The following is a 14,737-nucleotide window of genomic DNA, read 5'->3' as shown; positions in this document are numbered from 1 at the left end:
CAAATTTACTCTAAATTCAAAATACAAATATGTGGTGTGATATTCTGTTTAATAAAGAATTAAAATATAAATCTTCTTTAACATGGTCAATCAACAGAGTTGGACCCAAGCACGTTTTTTTTTCTTTTAAAAAAAAAATTCTGGATACATACTTCATATTTTTGAAACTGTATCAATTTGAGTAGGGATGAGAGAATGTGTATATGCATATTTTGGGTACTTAAGATAACTACAATTATAGATTGTAATTGTTGACATAAGACAAATTGTCAAATTCTAGACAAATAAGGAATACTAAGTCAAAAACAAGTCTTAGGAATTATATTCCTAATCTAATTAGGAATAACAATCCTATTCCTATATATACTACATCTCTCATCCTATAAAAGAAGCTGCTCCACAACTCTTCAAGCTCACGCTTTCAACATCTAACAGTGAGCACGATAGTCATTGAGAATAGATACCCAAATCCCCTTGAAAAGTAGTACAAGTGTTTAGGTTACAATAGTTTGATAGGACATCATATTGTGTAATCCCCGCTCCCTAAACTAAGTGTACTTTGAATACTAAGCTTTTAGTGGATTTAGGAAAATTCTCAATTTGAGAAGTGCCTCGCAGATTAGGGTTGTTTGCCCAAACTGCGTTATAAATTAATTGTGCCACAACGTCAGTTACAACTTCTCCATCTATATTTATCACAATTGGTATCAGAGCGGGTCTGCTCAATTTATTAGAAGGATCCAAATGGAATTCCCAAGAGAAGGTCTTTCGAACAATAGACCACCTGCCCTACTCGGCACAAACTTCTCCTACCGGAAGGCTCGAATGCAGATATACATTTTAGCACAAGGTGAAGGTGTCTGGAATGCAATAGAAAACGAATGGAAAACTCCAGTCGATGACAAAGGTAATGCTAAACCTAGAATTGATTGGAGTGAAGAAGAGAAAACAAAATATGACTTCAACTCAAAAGCTATGAACGCTATATATGGAGCTGTAAGCGAAGACACATTCAAATTAATTGCTTCTACCCGCATAGCCAAAACCGCGTGGGGTATATTGTGCAATCATCATGAAGGAAACACATCAGTAAGACAGTCTAAACTACAGATGATACAAACGGAATTTGAAAATCTAAAGATGCAAGAAGAAGAAAATATCACCCAATTCAGTGCCAGAGTGTTGAGTATTTCCGGAGATGCATTCAACCTAGGCGAACCTATACCTGAACATAGGATCGTCAAAAAGGTACTACGCTCACTACCTGGAAGATTCCTAATAAAAGTCACTGCCATTCAAGAGAACAAAGATTTGAATACATACAAGCTTAGCGATCTAATAGGGAATCTTCAAACCTATGAGCTTGAAATGCTGCAAAACCAGAAAAAAAAAATGGCAAAGGAATAGCATTACAGTCCAAACAAGAAGAGAACTCAGAAACTGATTCAGAAACTATGGAACAGTCTATTGCACTATTGACAAAGAATTTTAATCGAGTTCTCAAAAAGTTCAACAAGTTCAGAAATAAAAATTCCTCAAATAACCAAGGAAATTCCATAGTCAATCAGAAACCATCAAATCCAAAACGTAGAGACAATACAATTACGGAAGGAATACAATGCTATGAATGCAAAGGATTTGGGCACATCCAATCAGAATGTGCCACATATTTGAAAAGAAAGAACAAAACATATATAACAACCCTAAGCGATGACTCAGATAGTGAAGAAGATGACAACAACACAAATTTTGTGGCGTTCACTGCCAACCATGAAAGCAGCAATAACGATGACATGCAAGAATTGCTAGAAGCATACACACAATTAAATGTCAAATGGGAGCAGATCATCAAGGTAAATTTAGAACTCATGTAAGAAAATCATTATTTAAAAGATGAAAAGAATCGACTAGAAAACCAATTCAAAGAGGCTCAGAACGAACTACTAGACTTCAAACACAGAGAAGCTAAACTGCTACAAGAATTAAGGAACTTACCGAAAGACCCAGGACTCCAAGCACAGACATTAGTGAGAATCATCAAACCGAGACAGAGGAAGTGTCGCAACAGTACTTCTGACACCGAAGAAGAATAAGGTGCTACTATTGTCACAAACTAGGACACATCAAAGCACACTGCTACAAAAGACAGAATGATATATACTACAGACAAAACAACCGAATATGGCCAACACACAACAGAAATAATAGCAAGAAAATCTGGGTAAGAAAAGACCAAAATGTTGCATACACCTCCAAAACAAACAAGGAGCAAGATATATGGTATCTTGACAGTGGATGCTCCAGACATATGACTGGAAATCCAGAAAATTTAGAGAACATACAATATAAAAAGGAAGGATATGTTACCTTTGGAGATGGAGAAAAAGGAAGAATCATTGCAAATGGAACCCTGAACGTACATGGACTGCCAAAATTGTCAAAAGTCTTCTTAGTACAAGGATTAAAAGCGAACTTGATCAGTATAAGTCAGCTTTGCGAAGATGAACTTAAAGTGGAATTCTCAAAGGAATGTTGCAATGTTCTCAATCAAAATCATGAATGTGTTATGATCAAAAGAAAATCCATAAATAAATGCTACACATGGGACGGTGATCTAACTTGCTTACAGACAGCCGTCAATCAAACACAGTTATGGCACCAACGGATGGGGCACATAAATTTTCAAGACATGAAGAAAGGTTTAAAGAAGGGAGCATACCGAGGAGTTCCAAGCTCGTCACAGATGAAAACAAAAAACGTGATGCATGCCTTGAAAACAAAATAACACGAACAACTCACAAGAAAACCACAGGAATACATACTTCCAGAATTCTAGAATTACTCCACATGGATCTATTTGGGCCAACTCAGACTGAAAGCATAGGAGGGAAGAGATATGTCTATGTAACAGTTGATGATTACTCACAATTTACATGGGTGAACTTTCTCAGAGAAAAATCTGAAGCATTCACAATATTCAAAACTCTAGTTACCAAAATCCAGAATGAAAAGGACAGAAGAATAGGGAAGATCATACGTCTAAGAAGTGATCATGGGAGAGAATTCGAGAACTCAAAATTCAAGGAATACTGCACAGAAAATGGGATTCATCATGAGTTCTCCGCACCAAAGACACCTCAACAAAATGGAATAGTCGAACGGAAGAATCGAACTATCCAAGAAATGGCAAGGGTTCTCCTAAATCACAAGAGACTTCCTTCAAAGTTTTGGGTAGAAGCAGTTAATACAGCATGCTACTTGATAAATAGAGTATTCATACAGAAAGAAACCAACATGACACCATATCAAATCTGGAAAGGAAAAACACCAAATCTAAAACACGCACATGTGTTTGGCAGCAAATGTTATATACTAAAAGATAGAGAACTATTGGGAAAATTTGACATCAAAGGAGATGAAGGGATTTTTCTGGGTTACTCCTCAAACAACAGGGCATATCGAGTGTTTAATCTTAGAACAGACACTGTCATGGAATCTATAAATGTTGTGGTCAATGATACAACATCAGAAGATCCTCCCACCAGTGATGAAGAAATAACTATTGTTGAAACAACAGTTTCAACACCACAAAATTAGAAACCTAAAACAGAATCAACAGAAAAGGAAGAAACTGAAGAGCTTGAGGAAATCGAGGAAACTCTCAATACTGACGAGACAATGGTACAGAAAAATCATCTAGTAGAGAACATTATAGGAGAACTAAATGAAGGAATCAGAACTAGAGGAAAGAAACGAGACTATCGTAAATGGAAGAAGGAGACTATGACTACTGCTACACCTCAAAAATTGAACCCAAAAACATCACGGAAGCCTTAAAAGATGAATTTTGGGTGGAAGCCATGTGAGAGGAATTATAGCAATTTGAAACACACAGTGTCTGGCAGTTAGTCCCTAAACCAGAAAATGCTAATATTATAGGGACAAAATGGATCTACAAGAATAAAACAGATGAACAAGGAAACATTATACGAAACAAAGCTCGACTCGTAGCACAAGGATACACTCAAGTTGAAGGAACAGATTTTGAGGAAACATTCGCTCCAGTAGCTAGAATAGAGTCAATCCGACTTCTCATAGCAATAGCCTGCATACTCAAAATAAAGCTATACCAAATGGACGTGAAAACAGCCTTTCTAAACGGAAACTTAAAGGAAGAAGACTATGTTGCTCAACCAAAAGGATTTAAGGACCCTCACTTTCCACAAAATGTGTTCAAACTCAATAAAGCCCTATACGGCCTAAAACAAGCACCACGTGCCTGGTATGAACGGCTCACTGAATTCCTAATCAAAAAGGGTTACAAGAGAGGGAGTGTAGATAAAACCTTGTTTGTCAAACACTACGGGCAAAACATTGTCATCACTCAAATATATGTTGATGACATAGTTTTTGTATCAACACTCGAGTCCTACAAAGACCAGTTCATTACTAACATGGAATGAGAATTTGAAATGAGCATTGTAGGAGAATGAAACTACTTCCTTGGTCTACAAATCAGACAACAAGAAAATTGAATCTTTATATCACAAAGCAAATATGCCAAGAACCTAGTCAAAAGTTTTGGTCTAGAAGAAAGCAAAATTGTCAGAAGACCTGTTCCAACAACAGAAAGGATATCAAGAGATTCAGAAGGAAAACCGGTTGAACAAACCCTATATCGAAGCATGATAAGAGGCTTGCTATATTTAACCGCTAGTAGACCAGATCTAAGTTTTGCAGTAGGAATTTGTGCAAGATACCAAACCAATCCAACTGAGCAACATTTAAAAGCAGTCAAAAGAATTATTAAATACGTGAAAGGGACATCCGACCTAGGGATATGGTATTCTTTTGACACCAATCATCATCTCTCAGCCTATTGTGATGCTAATTAGGCAGGCAACATAGATGACAGAAAAAGCACGTCAGGAGGATGTTTTTTCCTAGGTACCAACCTAGTATCATGGATCAGCAAGAAACAAAGTTCTATATCTCTATCAACAGCAGAGGCTGAATATATCGCAGCAGGAAGCTGTTGCACACAATTACTTTGGATGAAACAAATGCTAGAGGATTATGGAATATAACAATCAACCATGACAATCCATTGTGACAATAAAAGCGCAATAGACATTTCAAAAAATCCAGTTCAACACTCAAGAACAAAACACATTGACATCAGGCATCACTTCATAAGAGAATTAGTAGAAGATGAAATCATCAGTCTTACTCACATAAGTACAAAAAAACAACTAGCAGACATTTTAACCAAAGCACTAGACGGAAACAGATACACAAAGTTAAGGACCGAAATAGGCCTGTGTATTTTATAAATCGCACCAAATAAAAGGGAATCACATGGGCCAAATCCACAAAATAAAGTCAGCCATCATAACTGGCCCATGACTATTACAACCCACCGCACTAACAAAAAGGCCCAAACCCGGATCCACATTTCGAATAAGCTCCATTTCTAAAAACAGAGCCATCACTCTTACCCGACTTCACTTGTCGTCCACCCGAGAAATCTTCACTCATCCTCACCCTTCACACAAAATCAATCATGGTGAGAACCAGGAATCAAAGAATGGGACATTTACCTCGAAAAGGAACAACTGATAGCACCTCAAAATACACTGGCACCGGAGAGTCTTCAAACCCAGTGTGCGTCGAAGAAGAAAACCCCACCAACATTGCGATGAACCCTGTTCCAATATCCAGAGTACCATTCGGCGAACCTCAAGAACATAGCATCAATCCACCAGGTAACTCGAATCTTCCTCTGATTAACCATGAAGAACCTCCCACGACCATGCCCATTGCGGCTAATTTTGGAGACAACAGGATCGTTGATCCAAACGATTTAGTGGTACAACTCCAGTTTGCCATAAATCGAGGCTGGGAACCTTATATGTCCTCCTACGTTAGCTCCGAAGAAGAGGACAATCCAAGGGAATCAGAATTTGAGGGTCATGAAGATCCTCAAAACCACGAGGTCAACTGTCCCTCGAGCCCTAAAAATGATGAACATATCACAACTGATAAAACCCCCAATCCAATCTCTCGGGTCAACAAAAACCCTAGAAAGAGGAAGAAGAATGACCCGTATGAAGGAGCAGATCCAAGGGCCAAAAGGCCAAGCGACTTTCCAATACGAGCAGGACCTCCACAAAGACCACCAAACATTCCACCAAAACCTGAAAAATCCAAGAAAACAAGAAAAGAAAATACAGAGGATGAACAAAACTGGTTACCAAATGAAGAAATTGAGTCCTCTGGCTGTGAAAGATTGAGAACTCGAGCCCAAAAGAGAACCAACCTAGAAGCTAATAGGGAGAGAAAACAAAAACAGCCTACCAAAGTGGATAAGGCATCTACCAAAGGAAAGGGGAAACAAAAGGCATCTACCAAAGAAAAGGGGAAACAAAAAGTGGTTAGAAGTGATGACATGTCAAACCTACCTAAACCACACAGTACAACCTTTTTAAGCAAGGAATCTGGAAAGCTATGGAAAAGAATTGTGGAGAAAAAGATCATAAACCAAAAACTACTTGTCACAGATAAACTAGACAACTCAGAGCAGATTCAAGAAGTTATAATCTCAAATCAACTCCTGGGAACAGTCACCAACATAGAACCTTATGATGAAGAAGTCATCCAGGAATTCTATTGTAACCTAACCAAAAACACTACAATACCTAGTAGTCCTATGTATGGGAAGGTATACTTGAGAGGCAAATTCTATGAGTTTACACCAGATAGAATCAACAACTACCTAGGAACACTTGAGACTGAACAAGAGATGGAACTAAACAGTGAACAAGTTGCCAAAGAGCTTACAACAGGTAATGTCAGCTTTGAAAAGAACAAAATCAAAGCAGCTTCTCTAACTAGCAAATATGCCATCCTCCAGAAGATAGCTCTGGCAAACTGGATGCCCTCACTCCATGAATCCACTGTAAAATGGACATTAGCAGAGCTGTTGTACAAGATAGGGAAAGGGGTGAAAATCAACATGGGTGTCATTATTCATACACAAATCACAAATTTAGCAGAAGACACTAAATCCAACACCTCCCTGATCTTTCCAAACCTCATCTTTGCCATCTTGACAAAACAAGGCCTCAAAACTCAAGGACCAAAAACCACTGTCAAGAACATCAACACTACAGTCAAACTAAGAAAGGGAAACCACCAAAATGACTTAAAGTCCTCTGCTCCAAAGAGCAATCCACTTGATTCCAAGACACTAATCAATTACTTTGAGGGCAGACTGACAGAATTAGAAGCCTCAGAAAAACAACTTCTAAGAAAACACATGAACATCAAAGAGGAAAAAGCAGAAATAATAGAATGGCTGGCAATCCTAAAAGCAGAAAATGAAGAAGATCAAGAACAAGGAACAGAAGAAGATATTGTAACACCCCGTGTTACGCCCCCTAAAACCAATTAATCATTTAACCAATTATCCAAAGAAAGAATTAAATGACAATAATTAATTAGGAAAAGGCCCACCATAGTCCGTGGGCCTCACCCCCAAAACCCAACCCCTAGTCCTAAAAGGAATAGAGTTAGCAAGCCTATAGTAATTGGGCCCTAACTAGGACTCTTAGATATATAAATAGGGGACATAGGAGGCACCTAGAACCCACACCACAATAATCTCTCACCACACAAGGAGTTCCAAGAATTCCCCTAGGAGAAATCAAGAAAGAAGAAAGACTTAGAGAAAGATCCTTCATAGCCAAGGAAATTAATTAAGGCTAAGAGGTAACCCATGTCTCAACAAAACCTATTTTCTTAGCTATGATCTCCCTCTAGGCATCCCTCTACATTCTTGTGTATTGATGATTCGTTTATGATATTGATGACGTGATCTTGATAATTGATGCTATGATTTCTTGGGTAATCTTGATAATCTTGATGATGGGAAGAGTTTCTTGATGGTTGTGTGATATTCTTGATAAATCGTATTGTTCCTTAATGATGAATTACGTTCTTGGTAACTTGGATATGATTAGAGCCCTAGGATGTGTCGTGAACTCGTATGATGTTATTCTTGATATATTGGGTGGGAATTCGTATGTTTGGGTGTTAATTATGTTTAGAAAGCATGATAAGATATGTGCCGTATGTTTCTTACTTTTGATCCGTTAATTGTCTACGTGTTATCATCAATTACGTTTAAAGGTGTCTAAGCATGGTTTCGAGTTCCACAAAGGTTCCCGGGGCGTTATTTGTGAAAAAGAGTCAGTGGGGGGTAGGTGGGGGTAGGGGACCCACCACCTACCCGCGGCCAAGTTCGGACATCGCCGGCAGCGGGCAGGCGACTGCCCGCCGGGCACCCGCTGCCCGGAATCACGTCGCCGGCGGGCAGCCGGCGGGTGACCCTTCACCCACCGGCTACCCGCTGGAAATTCTCCCACTTCGGGATCCCGGCTTCCCCGTTTGATGTTCCCCCGACCCCCGTGGTGTCCCAACAGACTCCGTCTATCGTGCCTATGTCTAGTTTGATGTTCGGGTACCATTCGTAGGTTGAATAAGTCTTATATATTACATGCTAGTTGAATTGGTATCCCGTTGGCCTAGGTGTAAGAAGTATGAACCCCTTAAGATTATTCTTAGTATGTGGATGATCACGCATAGGTTTGGTTATACGATTTCTCCCCCTTCCCAATGTGTCAATGTGGGTTGCATGTGTTTGCTATGTGTTATGTGTGCATGATACCCCAATTTGGTTGCGATCAAATTGGTTATTCCTGAGTTGGGGCTCAGAAGCTGGCTGCGGTCAAATTTACACTCTCGGCTTGCGGTCCACCGTTTGGTTGCGATCAAACGTTTTACACGAGCTGCGGTTCATATTCCTGGCTGCGGTCAGATGACTACTCTTGGGCTGCGGTCCACTGTTTGGTTGCGATCAAACATTATGATGAGCTGCGTTTCATCGGTCGGTTGCGATCGACCCCTCCGTGTTGCGATACGGGGCAGGGTGCTGCGGGGCCGTGTCAGAGCTATATGCGCTGACCCTCATGTATGGGCATGCGATTGGTCCTGTGGCGCCAACAAAGTGTGCTATGTGATGAGATCTGGATGGTTTGAGGTTATGATTGTTATAAAGGCATGACCATAGGGTACATACTAGTAAACCGTATATGCTTGATTATGACTATTGGTTGTGCTTATCTCTATCTGTTGAATCTGTTCCCTACGCTTGTGAATTGTGCATGCTTGATTATGACTGTTGGTTGTGCGTGTCCCTATCTGTCGAGTCTATTCCCTGTTTTGAAAGCTAGAGTCTCTTAGGATATATCTTCATGCTTCGAAATGGTTTTTCTTATATCTATATATATGCCTATATGTATTGTATTTCAACGCGTTGGAGTGGGTTACCAGCATCTCTCGCTGAACAGATATATTTGGCTTCCAGGCACAGAGGAGTAGACACTAGAGCGCGCTAGAGTCTTGGAGCGTAGAAGTAGATAGTTTCCTCTTCGGCCTGCGTGCTACACTTATGCATTTACATTATTAAGGATATTAGTTAGTTAGCCTGTGCACCTGAGTTCTCTGGCTCAGGTGTGGCATAGCACCCTGTACTCTTTATATCATGTTTTGGGATTTAATGAGATTCTACCTTTATTATATAAGTTTCAAAAGTTTTAAAATTTCGGGGTGTTACAGATATCCAGGAGCATTCTCAAGAAAAGAGTGTTGAAACACCTGTTTCAACATCAGATTCAGAAGATAGGGGATAATTGTTTTTAGCAAAAAAAGGGGAGAAACAGGAGGCATACAGCAGGATTTTTTTTTGCAGACCCCAGCAGGAATTTTTGTTGCAGACAGGACATTCTTTTTATGCTTAAACTTTGCTTTTGTGTCTCTGCTGTTATGTACCCAGAACAAGGCAGACAGCAGACATGACCTACTTATGACAAAATCTATTTTTTTTTTGTAGTTCTGCTACTATAGGTAGACCCAACTAAGAAGAATGAACAGACAAATATTTTTGAAGGACCAGACATATGCACTGAAATGACCTCCTACATTTACTAGTAAAATGCTATCTAAAGTCAACAATACAATAATCAAGAAAGGTCCCACAAATCAAGGGGGAGACACCTCCACGTGTCAACTCTGCTGAAGAAACAAAAATGGATCAAGGTTTTTGCTAAAATTTGACAAAGGGGTAGAATGTTGACATAAGACAAATTGTCAAATTCTAGACAAATAAGGAATACTAAGTAAAAAACAAGGCTTAGGAATTATATTCCTAATCTAATTAGGAATAACAATCCTATTCCTATCTATACTACATCTCTCATCCTATAAAAGAAGCTGCTCCACAACTCTTCAAGCTCACGCTTTCAACATCTAATTGTGAGCACGAGAGTCATTGAGAATAGATACCCAAATCCCCTTGAAAAGTAGTACAAGTGTTTAGGTTACAATAGTTTGATAGGATATCATATTGTGTAATCCCCGCTCCCTAAACTAAGTGTACTTTGAATACTAAGCTTTTAGTGGATTTAGGCAAATTCTCAATTTGAGAAGTGCCTCGCAGATTAGGGTTGTTTGCCCAAACTGCGTTATAAATTAATTGTGTCACAACGTCAGTTACAACTTCTCCATCTATATTTATCACAGTAATGACAAAAGATTACAGATTATGGTATTGTATGATGCGTTAAGATACCTAACTATAGCCCACAAACAATAGCATAACCCTACTTGTTTTTAAGCCAACAAGACATAATTTTACATCACATGGTTTAAGCTAGCATTATTCCATTCATCTTAATTCTCTACTTCAACATCTCTGCCAACCTCTGTTGTTTATGTCTTTGTTCAATATGTTCGAAACAAAAACAAAAGGATAATTGAAAAAACTATATTCAATTAATTCAATTATATCATGTCTTGTTTAAACTTTAAGTTTATTTTATTTTGTTCTCTATGTTGTTAGTTACATTAAAAATTCATTCCATTTCAATAACATTTGTATCTCTCATATTTAGGTATCAAACGAACAACCACATAATGCATGAAATTGTCCTACTTTGATGGCAAAAGTGCAAGAAACTACAAGGTATTCAAAATTATTAGAAAACATGATTTTATAGTTTCAGAAATTTTGAAGATGAAAAATCATATTTTATAAAGTTAGAATACCACTAATATTTAAATATAGAAAGTGGTATAATTCAAAAATCGTGTAATTAAATTGAACGTTTAGCTCCGCATCCTACGCATCATCCGATCGTGATTTCGTGATTCCGATCATCATCTCTGAACGTGGATACCTCCTCCGATCGTGATCTGAAGGAGTGTTCTCCCTAGGCTATCTTGGGCGTTATTAAATTCAATCTTTCGCTATGGATAGATTACTCGCATATCTGTTGTTCATCTGCATACTGGCATTCGACAATCTCTCTAATGGACGTTCATCATCTGGAGAAACGATGCGCCGATCTGGCGCTGGTTGAAGAGGAAACGGGTGGTCTGGAGGCTCCTGAGGCACAGGCGATGCCGGACGCGTCGATTCTAAACAACCTCGTAGGGCGCCTGCTTACGGATCGGCCAATCCGTTTCGAACACATGCAGCATGTCCTGGCATCAGTGTGGCGCCCGGTTATGGGTATGTATGCAGTTTCGTTGGCGGACGATCTCTTTTTGTTCCAGTTTCCACATCCGAAGGATCTGCAGTGCGTTATGGAGGACGGGCCATGGTCTTTCGAAAACCATCTCCTTCTTTGCGAGCAGGTTCCGCCTGGCAATCGACCAGAGGAGGTCACTCTGGATTCTGTCTCCTTCTGGGTACAGATTCACGGACTGCCCGCCATGTATGCTTCGCCGGATTTTATCATCAAAATCGGGGAGTACATTGGATCGTTCATAACCTCCGATCCTTTCAACTTCGGAGGCGCGTGGAAGAGTTTCTACAGAATCCAGGTACGCATGAGTATTTTGGATCCGATCAAACGTCGCATGAAGCTGTTACGGCGTGATGGCACGACTCAGTGGGTCACGTTCGAATATGAGAGATTAAGCACTTTCTGCTATTGCTGCAACCGGCTTGGTCATGCTGACAAATTTTGCAGGGTAGCTTACGAGAAGGGAATCCTACCTGAGGATTACCCGTTCGGAGCCTGGCTGAGAGCTGGACCCAGGCGACAGGTGCGACTAGTGGGAGCCAAGTGGTTATTGTCAAACTCCTCCCCTACGAAGCTGCCTTCCGCCCTCACGGAAGGACCATCGCCAACAATGTTAGTGACAATGACGGAAGCTGAGGGACTACAGGGCAATCTGAAAAGACGTAGGGAAGCTTTGGACATAGAAGATACGGTGACTGAAGATGACATTTTGATGGCTAATAACGGCAAAACTGATGAGTTGGCGGGCCAGGCTTGCCGTGCCCAATGAGTCTTCTAAGTTGGAACTGCCGGGGAATGGGTGGCACCCGGTCAGTTCGGGAGCTCTTGGACATAGTGTCCAAGCAGCGCCCCAAATTTGTCTTCTTAATGGAGACAAAGATGACTGAAGATAGAATGGAGCAGGTTCGAATTCAACTGGGTTTTGATGGTAAATTAAGTGTGGATCGTGTGGGACTTGGAGGAGGCATCGCTTTCTTTTGGAGAGACAAGGCAGTGGCATCCTTATTGGGCTACTCCATAAATCATATTGATATGGAGATATCTCTTCCGGGGAGGCCGAGCTGGCGACTTACGGGTTTTTACGGGGAATCAGACAGAACACGACGTCATATCACATGGGATCTTTTACGGCGGCTCAAGGAAAATTCAAGGCTTCCGTGGGTTGTCGTTGGAGATTTCAACGATATCACGTGTCTCTCAGAAAAGAGGGGGTTGAATCCACATCCCGCGGCACTTCTTGAAGGGTTCAATGATGCCCTGGACGACTGTGGGCTTATTGATTTGGGCATGGTAGGAGGCCGATTCACATGCGTTAAGGGTCGTGGTACTGATGCGTGGGTAGAAGAGCGGCTGGATAGAGCCGTGGCTACGGTGGAATGGATGGAGCTGCATGAGGAGGCTGTGGTTCGAAACATTTTTACTACTTCGTCAGATCACTGTGCCATCTTTGTGGATTTGCACTCGAGACCTGTGAGGGCAGCTTTGCGATCTTTCATGTTTGATTCAGCTTGGTTATTAGAGGCAGGGTGTGCAACAGTAGTTGAGGATGCATGGCGTTCTTTTGCTGATATGAATTTTCTGGACAGACTAACAGCTTGTGGTAATCGACTCTGGAAGTGGGGAGGGGAATACCACAGACAATTTGGCGCTCGTAGCAAGGCCCTGCGACAAACTCTTAATGAGTTAAAAGAGTACCGTGAACCTCATGCTGTAACTACTTTTCTGGCAGCGGAGAAGGAATTAGCGACTATCATGAAAGCCGAAGAGGTCTTTTGGAAATAGCGTTCTAAACAACTTTTGTTGAAGCATGGTGACGCTAACACAAAGTACTTCCACAAATCGGCTACGGCTCGGCGTAAGCGCAACCTCCTTTCTCGAGTTAAAGATCATGAAGGCAACTGGACTGAGGGGACGGCAATGAACACCGCGATTCTCAGGTACTTTGAACAGATATTTTGCTCTGGCACGTGTGATGCAAATCTTTTTGACCGGGTACGTCAACAGGTGACAACTGAGATGAAAGTCTCTATGTCGCAACCCTTCACAATTGATGACGTTAAATCGGCCTTGTTTGACATGAAACCGGATAAGGCTCCAGGCCCGGACGGTATGTCACCAGCCTTTTTTCAACATTTTTGGCCGGTACTTAGCCATGATCTGTCCATGTTCATTCTATCCTGTGTAGAGAATAAAAACTTCCCATCAAGGCTGAATGTTTCGAATATTGTCCTAATCCCCAAAAAAGATGTGCCGGAGAAAGTGTCGGACTTACGGCCTATAGCACTTTGTAATGTGGTTTACAAGGTGCTAGCTAAAATGCTAGCTAATAGACTGAAAGGTTGTCTAGATCAAGTGGTTTCCCAGTCACAAAGTGCGTTTGTCCCCAACCGGTTACTCACTGATAATATTATCGTAGCCGGGGAGATAGGCCACTATCTACGTAGGAAAATGGTGGGAGCTCAGGGGTGGGCTGCCCTTAAGCTTGATATGGCCAAAGCCTACGATAGGATGGAATGGCCTTTTTTGGAGGGTATGCTGAGGCCACTGGGGTTTGAGAGGGACTGGGTGGACTTATTAATGTTGTGTATCAATTCAGTGAGCTATTCTATTTTGGTGAACGGGGAGGTAGCGGGGCAGGTTCAACTTACCCGGGGTATTCGTCAAGGCGACCCATTGTCCCCCTATTTGTTCATCATTTGTGCCGAGGGTTTTTCCACCCTTCTGCAACAGGCGAAGACACGTGGAGACATTCATGGTGTGAGAGTGGCCCGGGGAGCACCGGCCATTACTCACCTCTTTTTTGCTGACGATAGCTTGCTTTTTTTCAGGGCAAACGACCATGAAGCGCAAAAAATCAGAGAATGCTTAGACACTTACAGTCTGGCCTCGGGACAGCTCATCAATTTTGAAAAGTCCAGTGCAGTGTAATGCTTCAATACATCCACAGCTATTCGCTCCGTTGTCTCTGGGATCATCGGTGTGCCTGAAGCGGCGGATTTGGGGAGGTATTTGGGTCTCCCGTCGGTGTTGGGCCGCAACAAAACTGAAATTTTCCGCTATATCGAAATCAAAGTCCGAGCTAGAATTGG

General features: G+C 41.0%; 2 protein-coding genes across 2 annotated transcripts; both read left to right on the top strand.

Annotated features, from left to right (window-relative positions):
• The first annotated feature begins 5,563 nt into the window (after positions 1-5,563).
• Positions 5,564-11,431, top strand: LOC109183622. Its single transcript, XM_019333690.1, has 2 exons — positions 5,564-7,417; positions 11,378-11,431. Exons 1-2 carry the CDS (start codon positions 5,564-5,566, stop codon positions 11,429-11,431), a joined length of 1,908 nt encoding a protein of 635 aa, XP_019189235.1.
• LOC109183621 lies at positions 11,431-12,417 on the top strand. Its single transcript, XM_019333689.1, has one exon. It carries the CDS (start codon positions 11,431-11,433, stop codon positions 12,415-12,417), a length of 987 nt encoding a protein of 328 aa, XP_019189234.1.
• The last annotated feature ends 2,320 nt before the right edge of the window (positions 12,418-14,737 follow it).

This window comes from Ipomoea nil, unplaced genomic scaffold (assembly GCF_001879475.1).
Source record: "Ipomoea nil cultivar Tokyo-kokei standard unplaced genomic scaffold, Asagao_1.1 scaffold1149, whole genome shotgun sequence".
In the NCBI taxonomy this organism is placed as follows: domain Eukaryota; kingdom Viridiplantae; phylum Streptophyta; class Magnoliopsida; order Solanales; family Convolvulaceae; genus Ipomoea; species Ipomoea nil.
Note: the sequence above shows the minus strand (reverse complement) of the source record. Positions and strands in the feature narration are given on the sequence as shown.

Bases quoted from the DNA above. Each gene is read 5' to 3' on its own strand.
- LOC109183622 (XM_019333690.1), top strand. From the start codon at position 5,564: ATGGTGAGAACCAGGAATCAAAGAATGGGACATTTACCTCGAAAAGGA. The intron at 7,418-11,377 runs GTAACACCCCGT...CGCTATGGATAG, and splicing joins AAGGAACAGAAGAAGATATT to ATTACTCGCATATCTGTTGT.
- LOC109183621 (XM_019333689.1), top strand. From the start codon at position 11,431: ATGGACGTTCATCATCTGGAGAAACGATGCGCCGATCTGGCGCTGGTT.